The sequence below is a fragment of the Sceloporus occidentalis genome, unplaced genomic scaffold (assembly GCF_023333645.1).
Source record: "Sceloporus occidentalis isolate IW3139 unplaced genomic scaffold, rSceOcc1.0.p SCAF_9, whole genome shotgun sequence".
NCBI lineage: Eukaryota > Metazoa > Chordata > Lepidosauria > Squamata > Phrynosomatidae > Sceloporus > Sceloporus occidentalis.
Window position 1 is genome coordinate 3,254,542 of NW_028316989.1, and position 19,631 is coordinate 3,274,172.

At 41.0% G+C, this 19,631-nt stretch overlaps 1 protein-coding gene across 1 annotated transcript; it reads right to left on the reverse strand.

The window, feature by feature from the left end:
* Positions 1 to 954: 954 nt before the first annotated feature.
* Positions 955 to 19,418, reverse strand: ADAM2 (ADAM metallopeptidase domain 2). The gene is made up of 21 exons (XM_089538684.1): positions 19,309 to 19,418; positions 18,389 to 18,465; positions 17,772 to 17,833; positions 16,129 to 16,207; positions 15,591 to 15,667; positions 15,155 to 15,344; positions 13,028 to 13,093; positions 12,367 to 12,438; positions 11,113 to 11,279; positions 10,162 to 10,243; positions 8,886 to 9,022; positions 7,868 to 8,066; positions 7,198 to 7,287; positions 6,766 to 6,964; positions 5,970 to 6,078; positions 4,698 to 4,881; positions 4,395 to 4,475; positions 3,475 to 3,592; positions 2,747 to 2,906; positions 1,919 to 1,963; positions 955 to 1,098 (listed from the first exon to the last, which is right to left on the reverse strand). The coding sequence occupies exons 1-21, from the start codon at positions 19,373 to 19,375 to the stop codon at positions 1,077 to 1,079; spliced, it is 2,283 nt and encodes a 760-aa protein (XP_089394810.1). The 5' UTR covers positions 19,376 to 19,418; the 3' UTR covers positions 955 to 1,076.
* Between the last annotated feature and the right edge of the window lie 213 nt (positions 19,419 to 19,631).

Here is a 19,631-nt window from a genome sequence, read left to right on the forward strand (position 1 = left end):
GCAAGGTTTTCTTGTCAGGATTTGTGGAGGTTGAGAGAGTGGGACTTGTGTTTCCACTGCTGAGTGGAGGTTCGAAGCCCAATCCCCAGTCTTAATCTCCAGCTGTCTATTTGCTTTCCTCTTCCTTTGGGCCCAGTTCAGTGTCCTGAAGATACTAACTTAAGGGAGTGAAGTGGTAGCACAGGTGAAGCAAGGATACTGGGGAAGAGCAAATGGGGAAGGGGTTTGAAAAATGGGAAGATTACTAGTTATCCTTTGGAACAATCCCTGGTGCAACCAGTGCCAATCCTTCTCCCAGGGAAGGAAAGGACAAAATGCATTCTGCATTTACCTTTTGTGCAGAAGGCAATGAAACAGATGGCAAGAGTACAGCAGAAAATCATAGAATCATAATAGAGTTGGAAGAGACCCCAATGGCCATCCAGTCCAACCCCAATCCGCCATGCAGGAACTCAATATCAAACACCTGAGACAGATAGCCATCCAGCCTGTTTAAAAACCTCCAAAGAAGGAGACTCCACCACTTTCCAAGGCAGCATCTTCCACTTTCAAATAGCTCTTACTGTAAGGAAGTTCCTGGTAAAGTTTAGGTGGAATCTCTTTTCCTGTAGCTTGAATCTATTGCTCTGTGTCTTATTCTCTGGAGCAGCAGAAAAAGCTTGCTCCATCCACAATATGACATCCCTTCCAACACTTAAACATGGTTCTCACGTCACCCCTTAACCTTCTCTTCTCCGGGCTAAACATACCCAGCTCCCTAAGGCTTGGATGATGCTGGGAATGGTACTTTGTTATTCTCGCCTCGTGTGGATGAGACATCTTTAAAAAGTGGTACTAATGGGGTGTAAGCCTCACCAGTTGCTCAGTGATGATGACCTATGACACCAGCCCAGCCCAGACAAAGTCCGCATGACACATTTGGAAAACCATTCAGAGAAGAACACTTGTCCTCTGTGCTTTCTATGCAAGCAATCATTTATTAAGGAACTACAAGAAATAGGGCACCATCCAAGTGTGGAGTGATCTTGGCTGTCTCTTTTTCTTCCCTGCACAGCAGGAGTCCAGCGCAGTTTGGGTCACATCTGGTCCGTGTGAGTGCTGATGTTATTCACATGCCATGGCAAAAGAAAAGAGAGCAGAAAAAGGGATGGAAGATACAACATATTAGAGAAATAAAGCTATGACAGAAACCATATGACAGAAATCCAGGGTGAGAAAGAGAACGTACACATGCATTTCCTTAGGATCATACTAACCGATGAGCAAAAGAGACACAGGTTGGGTTGCCAGAGGAAAAGATATGGAGGGGGCTGCATGACTCCTCAGAGAGCTATACTGGCATGTTTCTGCACACCCAAACTGACACAGTTTCATTTCCAGATGTCATTTGGGCTGATATTCAACCTTTTTGTTTGTTTGTTTGTGTCTCGGAGGGAGGTTTGGGAAATTCTGAGGAGTTACGAGAAGAAACGTTGACACATTTTCTGGTATCTTTGGGGCAATTGGAGACAAAACATGCTCCAAAATCAGACCATAGTCAGGGTAAAGGTGCTTTATGGACTTCAAGGGCTACACTTAGGGGCCCAAGGGTTGCCCATGGACAACAATTTACCCCACCCCAGGTTAGAGTATCTATTCCCATAGGATTTCTCCCTCACCAACCCCGACCCAGTCCTTGAGATGTCAGGGTGAGTCTTGGATTGAAGATATAGGAGGAAACGGCTTTGCTCCCAATGGCACTGCATGTGAATTCATGCTTCAGTTTTGCAAAAGAAAAGAAAAGGGAGGAAGGAACATTTCTTTCTCAGCCCATGCAATCAGATGTGAAAGAACAGCATTTCTTATGTATTGATATATAGCACTTTTGGTATTCTTAGTACAGAAAATATTGCTGGCATTTAAATTACTGGAAAGTTACCTTATTTTGTCAGACATGCTCAATTCTTCCGATCTAGAATAGGATCTAGAATGCAAGGAGAATTAAGATGATTTTGAAGACACTTCTATAAAGTAAAAATAACAATTTAAAAAATTATTATATCATGATCTTTCATAGGCAGAAGGCAAATTAGGATTTACTGGAAGGTCTCTGGATCACTAAGTGCATAACTCAGAAATGTTTACTAGTAGCAGTAAATGAAAAGGTCTCATCTGCTCTGAATAAGGCTACTGAAATGGATTGCTTGAGGGAAACCAGGAGTGGGTTTGCACATACTTTCTGGTACTAAATGAAAAGAAATTCCTAGGCTGAGCATGTGCTCGGAGAGGTATAGTGTTCTTCTTAGTGTATGTATGGTCTCTCAACTGCTGCCTTTAATTTAAGTCTACCTGGTAGATCTTGGGGTACAAGAGAAGAACAAAGTAGACTGTGTCTACTTGAAGTCTGTCAGAGCTTGAAAAAGTGGTCATATTGACTAGTGGATGCTGGAAGTTGTAGTCCAGTGTTAACTTTTCCAGCTTTGTATCTACCCATATCTAATGTATAATCCATTATGGTTCTCCTTGTCACAATAGAGACAAGTTAACTCTAGTAGTGATATGTAATAAACTTGGTGAGTTATCAGAGCTTTGGGACAGATGCTGGTATTTCATGCAAAACCTGTTTTACAGAATGTTGTGCACATTCGCTGGCCGTGGTTTTTGTTGTTCTCCACAAGATCACCAAATATATCAAACGTTATTAATGGCAAATTATTCCAGAGCTACACAGGGCATGTGACGGTGAAGCAAGGGCATAGCTACTTACAAAGAATCGTCTTGTGACTTCTTGTCGTCAGTGCAGTACTTGTTGATTCGTTTCCATTTGAAAAGCAAGATGGCCAACAAAATGGCAATGGGCAGGAAGAGAAATATGCTTAGCAGTACCCATGTTCGCATGCTGTTTTCAGCGGCTCTTTCTGTAATGTCTAGATGGAAACACATCACACAGCAGTTTGACTTAAGTTGACTGGAACTATGATTGATGCATCCGACAAACTGTTTTTGTGCATACAGTTCTGAAGTAAATTCTACTGACACACTCAGCCCCATTCATGTATTTAGGGGAAATAGCTGCCATCTTTATTTTGTAACATTTCTTCATTTTGAACTGAGCCTTAAAAGACTTTTTAAAATCTGATTCTGTGCTCTCATTCATACTTTAATACTTCTTCTCTTCTTTGAGAATGGCCCTGCTCAATTTTGGCTTTGGCCCCATCCATCACCATCTTGTGCACCATCATGTTCTCCTGAACAAATGCATTCCTTGACCCCAAAACTTACTCCTGCTAAAAACAGAAGGTGTCAAATTCGGTTTTGATACAGTAGTGACACTGTATGTATATTGTGTATTTAGAGTTTAGTAAGCACTGTAAGGTTAAAGGTGAATGATACAAAGTCAAAATTGAAATGAAAGCTGGGCCATGCTTCTGAAGACTACTGTACTAGGAGTCACTTGCGTATTGTGGATGTATTGAATCAGTACAGTTCACTAACCGGATGCCAAAATGCGAAGCCCACTGTCAACACTTCCTCCCAGGGGGCTTCCTTTACTTTTGCAATTTGGGGGAGCCCATCCTGGATTGCAGTGGCAGTTTTTCTTGTTGTTGCACATCTGAGGAGAGACGAGGCATGCTTAATAAGAGAGCTTTATCCCTTGTTTATGACCTTAGAAGGCGCATACATGAAGCTTATTTCTTGTTTCCTGAGTATGACCCAGGCCCTAGTCCATCAAAAGTAAAATAAAGTAAATCTAACAGATATAAACTATATAATATAACATATATAAACAACATATATACATAAAGTGGTGGGTCTAAACAGCCTAGGCTAGCCCACACAGGCAGGGGAAGGTGACATCTATTGCTCATCACATTTGAAAAGCACCAGGTTGGGGAGGTCTGATCTAGACCTATGATGTGCAACAATGTTCAGTGAAGAGTATGCAGACAAGAACTGAGGATTTCAAATTACTGAATTACAGGTGCACTGTACAGGCCAGAAACACAACATGAAGGCAGGAACTGCTCTTTATGCCATCATTTCATATTTCTATGGTGTCTGCCCCCCATTTGATTGGCAACAAGTACCCCATGTATAGAGTATGCATGACTACATTCATACCTTGGCCAGTTTATATCGCTGGAGCCCATGGAAGCATGATTCATACTGTCTTATTTTTTCCTCAGAAATTGCCAAGTATCTTTAGTGTCTGAGGATAGAAGAATAACCCAAACCATCTCCTCTAATGGGTTTTTTCCTACTCACAAAACTGATTATCTATAAGCTGGCCAAGCAATACAGTCACTCTACCTCTTGAGGACTCTGTCACTTTATTTGCCTATATGGGTGGGCCATACATCCTCCCTTGACAGTAGAAATGCTAACACCAGAAATGAAATATTCCTTTTACTTACACCGTGTCCAGAGCATTTTTTATCAGGGTCACAGTCGTACTTCAGGATGCTATATTTTTCACATACTTGATTGATGCAAACCTGAAGTTTAAAAAAGGGGGAGTTTTCAGCTTGTAAATTGCCACTTACAAATCTTGTCTCATCCCCCCCACTGGAATTTTTTCAGCTCTTTGAAACAGAAGCCTTCCTTCCCTTTTAATTTTGCTTAGCCTGATTTCTAAGATGCCATGTACACTGGTAACACAGTCGTAGCAGCAATATTAATCATCATTATCGTCATTATGGTCCTGTGCCACTCCTTACCTTATCAACTCCACATTTTGTACCCTCTTTCACCAGCATAGGGTCTGGGGAGCCTTCTGGCTGTTGAAGGTCCAAAGATACACAGATAGTACCTTTTACTGGCGTATACAGGACAGGAACTTTCATTTTAGTAAAAGGCACTGTGTATGGATATACACAGATTAACTTTCCACATCTGATATCCCTACCAAAGGCATTTAGAGAAGAAAAGAAAATTAGACTGCATGCAAACAATTGGCAGTCATGTATTACGAACCCCATGTTTTCTATGTCTGAAATATCAGATTTGCCATTTGGGCTACATTACTATGTCAATTCTTTTCTTTAAAAAATACTCATTTTTCAGTGTGAAACAGACAAAAATTGTCATTTTTGGAACATCCCAGTTCTTGTGCACCTTATCGGTTGCAATTCACACATCCAGAATGAAGCTTTCCGCACCCTGAATAAACCCCCTGCCTTGATTTTACTTTGAAGGCTAAAACAATTAAAGGAAGAAAAAGGTTGAAAATGAACTTCAGCAGCTGCACTGTGGGGCAGAAATAGGGCTCGAGTCTCAGTGTTTGTTTGTTTAGACAACAGATGTACAAGCAAAAGAAGAAACAAATCTTCAGGTTTATTGAGGGTTGCATTTTATTCAATGGTTATTCCTTTAAAAGTTTTTTCCTGATTATCTTGGTTTGTAATGACCCCAACGTATAACACCAAATGGCCTTCTTCAGGGGCTATACATTCAATCTTTCAACAGCAGGAACTGTTGCTAAAAAAACTCTTTCCATATAACTGGACTGTTACGTAATAAAAAAGTGGCCCTCTCAGACTAAAATGCAAACATCAATAAGCGCGTGAAGACTTGTTTCTTCTTTTGCTTTTGGATCCCAATATGTGCTTTCCAATACTGGTTTGTGACTCTTACACAACAGATGTGACGACAGCCATTGGTTTAGTAGACTGCTAAAAATAAATACATACATAAATAAACCACCTATGGGCAACTTGTAGTCCTCCAGATGTACGAATACAACTCCCCATCATCCTTAACCATTAGCCATGTTGCCTATGGCTGATGAGGGTTGCAGGTGCACAACATCTGGAGAGCTGCACATACCCCCCAGTTGAGGAATGAAGTTCTTCTGTCTCTTCCCTGTCTCAAGAACAGCAGTGAGGATAAGAGGCAGTCCCTACTGCCTGGTCCTCTTTCTCCTTCCCCTTCCCTAGCCATTTAATCTCCAAAGCAGTGTCCCTCCCTTGCTTAGTACTATGCTCACGTACTGAAGAGAACAAGCCTTATATCCCTCTTTGGAATCAGTCCCGCAGTGTCCAAATCTATCTGTCTGACCATTGATTTCTTCATAGCATGCAATTGGAGCATTTTTTGAGTCTGTAAATATTGAAATAGGCCTCTGTTAGATGAACACCCTTTTATAATCGGTAAGGTTCCCCACCGCCACATCCACATCCAGTGACCCCACAGTTAGGTAATATTTATCTTTAACCTCCCCTAGATTGAAAGCTCTCTAAGAAGATTCTCAGATTTTTATTTCAGTAATTAATTTTATTAGTCACCAAATAGATTGCCTTTCTTTTGTTTCCTCAAGCCATTTGGGCCCACTCCTGAGACTCTCATGAACAGAGGTTTGAGATAAATTATTGTATCAGAGTACTGGATCTTTTCTGGTCAAACTCATTAAAGTGGGATGGTGAGAGTACAGAAAGGCAGAGTGGAAAACTGCATTTGCAGCAAGGAGAAAACAGTTATACCTTTTTTGGAGTGGGGCTTGCTAGCAGAAGCTTGTATCTCCCCTCCCCTCAACACACACACAAAAACACAAAGAGACAGCAGCTGACTTCCCACATTCTTTGGTGTGAACTTTGATAAACTAAACAAAATGAAAGCTCACAGATGTATGCAACTGAGCACATGGGTGCATGCATTCACATACACAGTGTGGTCCCAGAAGAAAGGGATTTGCTTAATATATATTTTTAAATGGTGTCAAGATTTGCCTTTTTAAAAAAAAAGTTGCAAGAGTTTTAAAAGAGGGTTTTTAAAAAGCAGAAGCCTTACCTTTACCAAAGAGTCCCTGACAGTGTAGATCAGCTGACTGACAAGATCCTCCGTAACAGAAGCCAGTGTTGGAACCACACTTGAAACCATTCTGGACATAAACATCGGCTGGACAGGACGCTGAACTTCCATTGCAGTACTCAGGAAAATCACAAACGTTATCTGCTGTTGACCTACATATTGTATTTCTTGGCTTAAACTAGGTAAAGAAAGAGAGAAACAACAAAAAGGAAACAGTGATATTCTTAAGTGGGGTGGGCCACAGCTTGGCGGAAGAGAGAAAGTGGTGTTCACCCCCAAGGCAACTTCCAGCTTTGGGAATCACAGGTAGCAGCAGTTCCGAACAAGTTGATACAACCATATGGACAAGGTAATGAGGTAAATGGACTCTTTGGGTAAGCATCTAAATCATTCCAAAAATTTATTGCTTACCTTACAACCTTCACAGCATAATTCATTGCTGCACACAGCTCCCGGCTGAAATGTGCATGTGCTGGTACAGCATCTACTGTGCTTACAATCCTGAAAACACAACAGCTATTAGTAGGGCTATTACTTGGGGTCATTTAACTGCTTGCATGATTAAGGAAAATGAACGTAAGGCTGAAATTCTAAGAGTGCTTTAATACAAAATCTTTACTGCAATTTCCCCCTTCCTCCTAAACAAAGCAGCCATGATCTACCAGGGGAAGAACAATTGGATGAGGGATGTTGTTCATTTGCTTTCTTCTTTTGGTCCTCCACTTGGTGCAGGTAGAACTATGCCTGAAGCTGCGATAGTTAGTTTTTGGGACAGTCTGCAAGAGACAGAGATAGCCAAGAACAGCTCTTTTGATTGCTAAGGCCAGAAGCCATCTCTCTGGGAGAAGTTTAGCAGCATATAAATTTGGGATTCTGACCATACAAGACTTCCCAAAGTATCTGACAGAAGAAGCACAAGTCATGGCTTGTCTGGCTGCATCTGGTGTTTAGGTCAAACTGGGAATGATTCCAATTTTATGGTTTTATGTCATTGTTTTTCACAGGCCACCCCAAACCTCTGGAACAGGATAGGATATAAATTCAAACAAACAAATATGTTAAATGTATCTCAGGTACTGACCTCAGCTGAACCACAATCGCACTTCTCTCCAGGTTCCAGAATACCATTTCCACAAACTGATCTGCCCTTTGCATTTCTCTTTTTATAATACAATTTTAAATTGGGCCTATTAGAAAGGCAAGGGGCTCCTTTGAACTTAATGAAATTTTGGAAGTCTTCAATGCTGCAGCTACTAAAGGCTTTAACACCGTTCGAATGCCTGAAATACATATTTTAAAATGGCATTGTTATATGCACCCACATTGACACAGTGCTTTTTGAAATCTTGAGTTTTGGTCCTTTGAAGGCTCCCTAGGTTAGCTAAATTTAAACTTAGTAAATTATACAGTTAATCCAATAAAAGACAAGGGCATAACAATGCATACAACATTTGGACTCATCAAAATGGATGGAAGTCAGCATGAGCCAACACCTGGCAAAATACAGCTTCTTTTGGAACTATGAGAGAAGGATCCAATGAAGTATCTCTGGGGAGGGAGTGCCAGAGTCCAATGCCACAGAAACCTTACTGTTCCCATGAGTATATATGATACTGAATAAGATAAGTAAAAAGCCAAACTTCCTTATCTTCTACAGTACATAACATTCTTTCTGATATTTAAAGATGGCTGTCACAACTCTCAGTCTTCTCTTCTCCAGGCTACAGATACCCAGATGCCTAAGTCATTCCTCAAAAGGCTTGTTTTTCAGACTTTCTCTGGACACATTCCAGTTTGTCAATATCCTTCTTGAATTGTGGTGCCCAGAACCAGACACAGTATTCCAGATGAGGTCTGACCAAACTAGTACAGAATGGCACTAATACTTCACTGTCAGGACACTATACTCCTGTTGATGCAACCCAAAATTGCATTGGCTTTCTTGGCTGCTGATTCACACTGTTGAGTCATTTTTAGTTTGTGGTCTACTAAGACTGTTAGATCCTTTTCATATGTACTGACTTCAAGCTAGGTGACACCCAGGCTACATTTGTGCATTTCTCCCAAATACTGCTACTGATAATCATTAAAAGACTTACACTGCTCCTGTGTTCATTATACAGATGGGGCCTGGACACTTACATTCTTTGCCATCATCATACTCCATCCCCAGGCTGAGGCCCAACAGTTGTGCCAGGATGACAGAAAACGTCTCCATCGTAACTGACTTTTGATACTAGAAGAAACAAACCCAGTCATTTCATTCCACCATAGAAACAAACAGAAGCTTCTAAATAACAGCTAAAGTTTATTAAAGCTAGGGTTTAGCATCCCTTCAGTTCTGCCAGTTTTGTCGGTCAGAAGGTTGTGTTTTTTATTAGTCTACACAAAGGAAAGTTCCATTGTTATAATGCCTTGGAAAGTAAGAAATGTGAAAGTTCTACTTCTATGATGCCTTGAAAAGTAAGAATAGGAAAGCTCTGTTTCTGTGAAATTTTATAGCTTAAGGACATGTCTGCATAGCACTTTCACCAGAAGGTTCCCATGTGCAAAAGGTATCCAGTTATTCAAGGTCTCACATAGGCCTGCAACAGCAAGGGTGAGAAAGTCACCTGTTGTGAGTACAACCTGGAGAGGGGAACAATAATAACATTAAAGATGTTTTATATTGTTACAGTATTTTTTTTAGAGTTGATTGGGAGTTGACCTATTCTCTTCTGTTTTATTAATAAATTAACATTAGGTAATAGGTCAGCATATATTAAATAATGTTAAATCATGACATTATGCAACACTAGTCTCCTCCAAGCCTGGTTTGATATGCCCAGTCTTTCCCAAATGTGGGACCCCAAATATTTGTGAGCTTTTCTTATCCTCTGCAACCTTCATCGGTGTGGAGATGGTGAGGAGTGTACTGTAACATCTAGGGATCTGTTGCTAAGAAAGTTGTATCACATCTTACTTTTCAAGACATCAAATGAAGGAGGCCCACTTTGAATGGCAACAATGCAGTATCTCATTGTCTTGATGCCTTCATCTTAACACATAAAGCACATTTCACCATTCCTCCCAGGATATTGGTGTTATGTGAAAATCACAAGTGTGAGCTGCTGCTGATTCCTGAAGGTTTTAAACAGGAATTTACAATCACGCTCAATCCACCCCAAACTATTTTAATTACTTGTCATAAAGGCAAGTAATTTGCCTAGTATGTCTTTACCTAGTGTATGTATAATCCATCTCCAAGATGGTTTTTCTTTTTAATTTCTGCACTAGAATCCAAATCTAGCCGGTCTTATTATCTAGTATCCAGCATCTAAATCCAAGCCAGCCTGATTTATAAATATTAATCAAGAAAGTTCAGTGAAGCCGCACCAGAGCAACTCCTGCATCGTAATTCCGGAGGCACAGCTTTCCGGTGAATGCTGCTCCGACATAATTAGGCCTCTCCCTGTAACTAAAGCACAAGAAGGTAAGATGGGTTATGTACCAAAGAGAGTACTATGTCTGTAAGTCATACACTAAATTCTTTACATTTCCTCTACTCTTGCTATCATAGCAGATGGACCCTTTACTTCAACGTCTGCCCACAAACACAGGTTCTGTAAATATCAGACTACAAGCTTTGAGTACTTAAGCACTGACTCCCAGTCTCCCTGCACCGTGACTGATGAAAGAAACTGAAACATTTGAGCCTAGATACACAGCATGTACTGCTCATGGAAGTTAGGTGACTTAGGAGATATGATCTAGTGCTATAGCATGTACTTGGCCATTGATCGATGAACTCAGAATCACTGAAAGGCCAAAAGCCATTCTCGGAATTTCATGACTAACCAAGGATTTGAATCCAGGTCTCTCTGATCAAATTCTACCTTGCCAGCTACACCACATGGACCTAAACTAATAGGAGAAAGACTCGCGTGGGTACTTTTAACCACAAGTACTAGTTTTGCTTCTTTGAGTACTTTTTGTCATACGGTTGCAAAATATAGTCCGTTGTGTGTATGGGCACACAATTTGTAAACAAAACTTTTAAATAGTTATTTGTGGGTTTTTCAGTCTATGGGGTTGTGTTCTGGATGTGTTTATTCCTGACGTTTCATCAGCTTCATAGATGAAGATGCCAGCCACAGATGATGGTGAAACCTCAGGAATAAACTCTTCCAGAACACGACCACATAGCTCAGAAAACCAGTAACAAACTTTGGATGCTGGCCATGAAAGCCTTCGACTTCACAAAACTTTTAAATCTTTCAGTGTCTAAGTATTAAAATATCAATGCTGGTGAGTGTATGCTCACTATGAAATATTGTACTTCCTTACACAAACAAAAATGCCAGATCATGGGGTCGTAGAACAAGATATGAATTCTTCCATTGTAAAAACTTCCGCATTAACTCGTCAGGGTCTCCTGATGTGTCGATTTTATTCTGGTCTGTCCAGAATTCCAAAGAGGAGAGAACGATCGTTATGTTGAGGTCAGAAAATATCTGAAAAGATATGAAGGAAAAAAACCATGCTCAATTATGTTTCAGTAAAAGTTGTATTATTTTAATTTCATCATAAAGACTTGGCACAGAGTGAGAAACTGCCATCCACAAGACCTTTGCAAAGGATCCCCCAAACGGGATGCTTCCCCCACTCCCTGCCGCTGCCCCCCCCAAGACTGATTGAAGAGTAAAGTAAAGAGCAAAGTAGCCGCTTTGAGTCCAAATAAATATGATGATGGTGATAATGATGCAGCTGGAGAGGCAAAAGTTACACTTCCTAGGCACTCACAGATCTCATTGAAATATTACCTCCCCTACACAAGATTTCCCTTTTCAGAAAGCCTCTCCTCCAACTTTTTTTTTAACCTATGGGGAGCCGTGGGGAACACACTTTGCCCAGCCCTGCTTTAAGCAACCCATCCTGGTTGCAACAAGGGAGCATCTTTATGTGTATGTTGACATGCATGCATGTGCATGGGAGGAATATGAGTGTATCTGTGTGAGCTCAGTATGTGGCTTTGGCAAAACCCATCATTTTCATGCAGCACCCCAGAAGGTTATGCATGAAGGAATGTTGCTCTCAGTGTAAAAATATTCCTTAGCCCTGCTTGATTTTTGTTATACATGAAAATGGTCATACACTCCAGTATTAGCATGCAGAGAAAGTCCCATTGAAACCAAATTACAGTGTATGACTGATGTTAGTTACCACTCGTTCATATCATTTAGTTAAATACTTAAATACTGGTCCAAGGCCGAATACTAAATGCCAGATACTAAAAATGATTTTTAAAGCATGGTTAGTAATAACATTTTCATTATTATTATTATTATTATTATTGCTATTTGCATAAATTATTTAAAGTTTGCCTTTCCAGTTAAGTTTGTTAGTAAAACAAAATATCACACAACATTGCAATGCAGGACAAAAACTATTAAGTTGTGGCTTCCTGTGTATGCATTCCTGGCATCCAGTGCTATGTAATCATTTTGCCAGTGCAGACGCTTTCAAGACAAAAACAGCTGCCAAAATAAAACTTCCAAATTGCTTGTATTGCTACAAAAGCAAAACATGGTAATAACTTACACCGTTGACAAAACCAATAAGTTGTACTATGTTCTGGGTGACATCATCACGGTTTCCCCCCATGTAGTCATACTGGAAAAGAATACAGTTTTATGCATTATAACAAAAATGATCAAATCAAGCTTTTTTAAACAATTGCATAACACCCCCCCCCCCCCCCCCCCACTACTAGGTGGTCTCAGTCTGGCAGCTATAAGTAAGCAGTGTGACCTTCTTTTTATGTATGCCAGATTCTAGGTCATCTCTCAGGCTAGTCGGCATCATCCATACTGTGCGTTATTTCCAATTCCTATGCACAGATGTGAAAGCTTGGCAATGAAGAAAGCTAACAGGGGGACAAAATCAGTCATTCAAAATGTGGTGCTGGAGGAGACCCAAATAAACAGGTCCAAGGGCAAATCATGTTTCTGAACACTCACTAAAAGCCAAAACATCTTAACAGAATCATACAGTTGGAAGGGGCCTCAGGGGCCATAGTCCAATGCTCTGTTTAGTGCAGGATCTCCAGTTAAAGCACACCTAGCAAGTAGGTCTAATAGGCAGGTGTCCGAAACCTGGTCTATTTAAGTCAGCACTCTCACTCTCTGCATCATACTGATATGGCGATTGCCTGCCCCGCTGTTCAAGGGATATAGGTTTTGACAAACAAACAGAGACTTACCAATTCCTTCTCCAGAACGATATACAGTTCTATGTATCTGAACGTTTTAGTGACATCTGCCAGTGGCTGAGGACAGACATAATGAAGCACTTTAAGAAATTATATCTGTAATTGACTTAATAGACTTTTCAGAATGTCCCAAAAGCATACAAAACGTGTTATCATTAGCGTAAATTCCTAGTGTCAAAGATGCAGATATGCCTAAAGTACTTTATCAAATTTCAGTAAAGTGTGTTACAAATCGTTGCTTTAAAAACGTATCAGGCTACGTCTCCTAACACTGACAGTCACCTTTTCACCACTAACTACAGTGCTACCTCGGGTTACGAAATTAATTCGTTCCGCGGCGCCGTTCGTAACCCGATACATTTTGCAACCCGAAAAGCCGCTGGAAAGCCGCTAGCCGCGCTTCCGATTTGAATTTCGCGCCGAAATTAATTTCGTAACCCGAAAAATCTTTCGTTACCTGGAACAGTTTTTTTAAATCTAACTTTTTCGTACCCCGGAAATTTCGTAACGCGGTCAATTCGTATCCCGGGGTACCACTGTATAGAACATTTACAGTGCTTTATAAATAAAGGTTAATAATAATAATAATAACATAATCTACATCAGGATTGGACAATCAGGAAACCACACTGACATCTTAAGCCCACCTGGGACTGCACCCAAACCACAAAATTTGACACCATGTCAATTCTATCTTTAGATGCATTTTTTTTGGGGGGGGGGGCACCTCTTAGCATATACTTTGTTTGCAAATAAAAAAGGCATTTCAAGGTAGCGTCTGGGAACACAAATCTGCATGTGGGGAGTATGTGCCTTGTTTACAAAAGGAAAATGTGCTTTTAAAGGTAACATAAATCTTTCTTCGTTGCCACTGTAGCAAATCTGGTAGTGTCAGCAGAGGGTATGTTTATAAAATGGATAGGGGGTCTACATGTGGCATAGCCCTAATCTAAACTGTAGTGTACATTCTACAACGGAAACAGGATTACTTATGGCACGCACTCCTTTCAAGGTGTTTGTGTGGTAAGGGAGAAATGCTATAAAAATAAGGCTACCAGAGGCATGGGAGAAATATACACAGTTGCACATAAGATGTTTTAGTACCAAGCTTACTGTCAGGGCTAGAATTCAAGAGGCAAACAGTCAAGCCAAAAGGGTCATCAAATCAACCATAGAGCAGATGATTAAACCTGGATAGAAAATCTGAAAACAGCTAATCTGTATCTTATAACCTGAGATTGCCCATACCAGCCAGAGGAAAAAAACATTACAAGATCCAGATCTTATATGACTTGACATAGGTAACAGGTTAAATATTGCCCTGTAACCATCCATTAGGATGATGCTAAAGCACAGCACAAGGGCAAAGCCAGGAATTCTGCTTTCTGACAAACAAGCAAAGTAAAGTGTCTAGGGTTGACTGTGAGGGTCCCTGCTTTAAGATTATCTGCACCTTATATTTATCCAGGGTAGGCTCCAGGTTTGACAAGAGCCTGGAATTATAATCTGTCTTTGGGTCCTGGAGTGACTTAGCTCCTGTGGTAGAAACGCTGCCTGTGGTGGCTCTAAGCAATGCTGGACAGCTATGTCTAGACCCTTTTTAAATTTAAATTTTCCATAATACACCCAAGGTATCTCCACAGCAGAGAAATATGAGAGATGTGAGTTACCTGGTGCTGTGTCAGAGGGGAAAAATACCTTATAGTGGCACAGGGCAATATCAGCAGTGGGACTTGCCAAGGCTCTGCAACTCTGACAGCTATGCAAGAATGCCAAGTGGTGAAGCTAACACTGTCTTTATTGCTGTCCAGCCCAGTGCAAGAGGGGGCACAAAAGCAGTCCTAGGGACTGCATGCATCATCTGCAGCACACTTTGCCCACCCCTGCTCTATACAAAGCCAGGGGAGTGCTTTGGGTGCAGTAGAGGGAGAATGGGAATATAAATATCCACAGCTTCCCCAAAAAGGACATACGCAGGCATCAGAGAAAGTTTCACATGCATACATCCCTCACAAGATGCCAGCCATTGTCAACTGCCTTTAGAACTTTGCTTAGTGGTTACAGGTAACAGCAATCGTTCCCAAAGACGGCTTTTAGAAAAGAGAGATAAAGACTAACTTTAGTATCTGAAAGTAGCTTATAAGACACGTCACTGCTCTCCATCGGCCTGTCCAAAGGAGTGAAACCTTCTGTCAAAAGAGGGCCGTTGAGGTTTTTGTTGTTGATTTGATAAAGAAGGTGCTCAAATGTCGTTGAGGACTGCAAGTGCTCGATTCCATAGCTGACATTTTCAAACTGCAGCAATCCTCTGAAGAACAGAAAAAGTGCCAGTCAAGATACAGTAGTTTCCAGACCACCCCTTCCCTGATGATGAACAAACTCCCTTTCTTTCTTGTGAAAACCGTCACCACCCCTTCTCTTTTTACTCTGTCTCCTCTCAGTGGGTCAACAGGCAACCTGAAGGCATGTACATACACACATTTTCCTGAAGCATCCAGAGCCTGATCTGGATACCAGCCTGGATGTGTAATTTGCCCAAGCTCAGGTCTCTTACCTGAGCCCAGAACAGGTACTGAGTATTGCAACAGATTTGGGGTAACCTTCAATATAACCTTTGTAGAAGCATTCATTCTAAAGATACAAGAGAAAAACTTTAAAAAATTAAAATTAAACTCGGCCTACTTTCATGAGATTCTCTCTAAATCTGGGTTACAAACAGATCAATGCCAGAAACTCTATTGTACATTCCTGTATCAGATGAAGTAAGTGGGGTTTGTGGTGCCCCATTTTTGGAACATGTTCCATGGAAATACCTGGCTGGCGTGATTACTATTATTTTTGGTACCTTATGAAGACATTTCTAAAGATGTTTAAGCTGACTAACAAATTTCCATTGTCTTAAATGCTCTTTTGCCATGCTCTTGTAACACCGTTGTATTCTATCCAACTTTACTGTTAATGCACATTACAAAAATTTGTAAACTGCTTTGGAACATAAAAAGAGTATAAGTATCTGCTTTATACACTTGAAAAACAAGATGCGAAATTCAAACTACAAGAAGACGCTGCAAGCCACAGAAAGGAACTCTTACCTGAACTTGCGGGGAGTTGGGATGTACAAAGCCCCCTTTGTTGTATGTGTAAACCATAAAGTCATTTGGCAAAAAGCTTCTGTGAATAAACACAACAAAATGGTATTTGTGTTGGTAGTGCAAAATGGATAACTGAGTACACCAAGCCTCCCTGGCATGGATGGAAGAGATAACTAGGGAAACTCTGCAAGGGCACTAGAGCCTGAACAAACTGAGCTACAGAAATAGACGGATGTGAGAAAGCCCACCATTGGTAAACACCACTAATAAACTACTTGTCATAATGACAGATGGCTTATGAGAGAAGTTCACACACTACCCATCAATGAACCTCTTGGGGTCTCTAAGCAAAGTAGGACTGCTAAGCCAGGAGTACCTTGGCAAAGCCCTGCATCTGCCATATTCTGGCTCACATTCACTAGAACACATCAAAGAAGATATAATCTAAGTTTAAAGAGTAATTAACTCGACGTCTCGTGAAAACCATTAGCACAACTGCAGAATTATCACGGGTTAATCACCCTTTACACTTCCAAATTGTCCCCCGTGTGATAAACTCCATAGTGGAGTTTATCACACTTGGGGACAACTGGAAGTGTAAAGGGCGATTAACCCGTGATATGTCCTCAATTGCACTAATGGTTTTCACATGACATTGGGTCCAAAGTGATATTATCCCGTGAATAACCTGTTGTTATCACACAATTGTGCTAATGGTTTTCACATGATGTGTGAAAAGGGATTAAAGTACCATTATCCCACGAATAACCAGGCAAGAAATAGCAGCAAATCATTCACAGCCCTTTGCTGTTTATTGCCTGGTTATTCCCTGGTTATTTTACGGGATAATGGCTCTTGTGTTAATCTCATTTTAATTGTGTTTAATGCCAATTGCAGTTTTCACGGGTTAATCACTGTTTAAAGTCCCAATTACCCCCGTGTGATAAACTCCAGAAAATCACAGAATCACAGAGTTGGAAGAGACCCCAAGGGCCAGCCAGTCCAACCCCTGCCATGCAGGAACTCTCCATCAAAGTATACTCGACAGATGGCCATCCAGCCTCTGTTTAAAGACCTCCAAAGAAGAGACTCCATCACTATCCAAAGAAGGAGTGTCCACTGTCTATGATTCTATGATTTTCTATGAAATCCTATTAATATTTAGGTGGAATCTCTTTTTCTGTAGCTTGCATCCATTGCTCCGTTGTGTCCTATTCTCTGGAGCAGGAGAAAGCAAGCTTGCTCCAAGTCTCACTGAGTTGTTCAGCTGGTTAACTGCAGACTTAAATATGTGTCTGGTACTATTAATCATATATAGAATATGCTTCAAATCCTTATCTGTCAGAATAAGAGAGGGATTGAAAGACTTAGGCCTCATCTGCATTGCAGAAATAATGCAATTTGAAAGAAACCATTTTAACTGCAATGGCTCAATGCTATGGGATCCCCAGATTTGTAGTGTGTTGTGTCCCCGGAGTGCTCTGACGGAGAAGGCTAAATAGCTCACCAAAACTACGAATCCCAGAATTCCATAGCACTGAGTCATGGCAGTAAAAAGCGGTGTCAAACTGCATTATTTATGCATTGCAGGTGCAGCCTTAGGAGACTTAGCCAGGTACCAAAAAGTGCAGGAGATCACTTACTGTTGTGTCAGATGAATTGTGTATGCCTTCTTGTTTATTGTGATAATATACGTCTGTATGCTCTGTAACATTCAAGACAAAACAGAAACAAACAAAGGCATTCATCAGAATAACAAATAACAAAAGCACCATGTTTTTACCTGAGAGGACACCTCTCTAGGGATCTCTAGGTCCTCTGGCGCAGCTCTATGGTCAACGTCCGACAGACACTGGCCATAGAACTGCCTTGGAGGAGCTACAAAGGCCTAGTAGAGCATTCTCTCTAGGAATCGCTAGGTCTTTCAGTGCAACTTTTAGTTAAAGTTGACCATAGAGTTGCACTGGAGGACCTAGATATTCCTAGAGAACACATTAATCAAATCTGTGAATTAATCAAAGCCACAAATATCAAAGCCGCAAATATGGAGGGATGAGCGTATACAGATATGTGCTGCCCAATACTGCTATATTAGTTTTGTTTTATTCATTACCAACGGCTCAAGTTGGCCAAGATCCAATAGCACTGAATGGGAACCTTCCCCTCTTTCCGCTGAGCCCTGAACATACATTTGGACTATTTCATTTAAAACAGAGCGCTTATTCTTTATGAAATAATGACATTTCTCGGTTCCAAATACCTCGTCTCCCAAGCCATCTTCGGTGTTGTTGGACGGTACTTTCTGTGGGTATGTGATATGCAGAAACCTCTGACAATCTAGAGAAGGAGTAAACAACACAAGGCCAGTTTATCGGCTGCCATTGAATGCTCAGAAATTTTGTTGCGCTTATTAATGAGAGTTGCAAGCTTTCTCCAAACACACATTGATTGTTGAACGTTGTATATTAGTTGATATATAGATTTGTTGAAATATATGTATATATATGTGTGTGTGTGTGTTGAACAATACCGATAGATAGACAGAGATTAGATAGATATAGATTTGTTGAAATATATATATATTATATATATATATATATATATATATATTGAACAATATTGATAAATAGAGAGATTAGATAGACAGATTTGTTGAACAATATATACATACATATATTGAACAATACCTATAGATAGAGATTAGATTTGTTATATATATATATATATATATATATATATAGAACAATACCTATAGATAGATAGAGATTAGATTTGTTGATATATATATATATATATATATATATAGAACAATATCTATAGATAGATAGATAAATAAATAGAGATTAGATAGATTTGTTGAACAATATCTCTATCTATCTATCTATCTATCTATCTATCTATCTATAAATACAATGGCTTTAACTGCCAGGGAAGGTTGGAGTTTGCTGTGGCGTCCCAATGTCTCCCAGAGCTGGAGTTCCCAGGATTCCATAGCAGTGGGGCATGGCAGTTAAAGCGGCGTGAAAGCGGGTTTATTCTGGAGTGCGGATGAAGCCTGGGAGGCAGAAAACAACCGCAAAGAAAGTGGCCTTTGGTTGATGGAGGAGTAGGCGGAGGCCAGGCGCCCAGAGGCGGGGAAGGAAGGGAGGGAGGGAGGGAGGGAGCCGGGCCCTGGCTGACCGAGGCCCCTGAGGAGGAAGGCGGCGCTGAGGAGGAGGAGCAGCAGCAGCAGCAGGAGGCCCCTCATGGCTCCCGCCCGGCCTCCTTCTCCCCGAGGAGAGAGGGCTCTAACGGCCAAGAACGGCAGGCGAACCCAAGGCCTGGCGGGAGAGAGAGAGGGAAGCAGGCCTCAGCAGGGGAGGCCCAAGGGAGCCACAGGGAAAGGAAGGGGGATCAGGGGACAAGGAGGGAGAATGGGGCGCCCCAATAGCTGAGCCCATGAGGGGAGAAGGATGGAGAAGAGGGCACCCCAATTCCTGGCTCCATGAAGAGACAAGGATAGA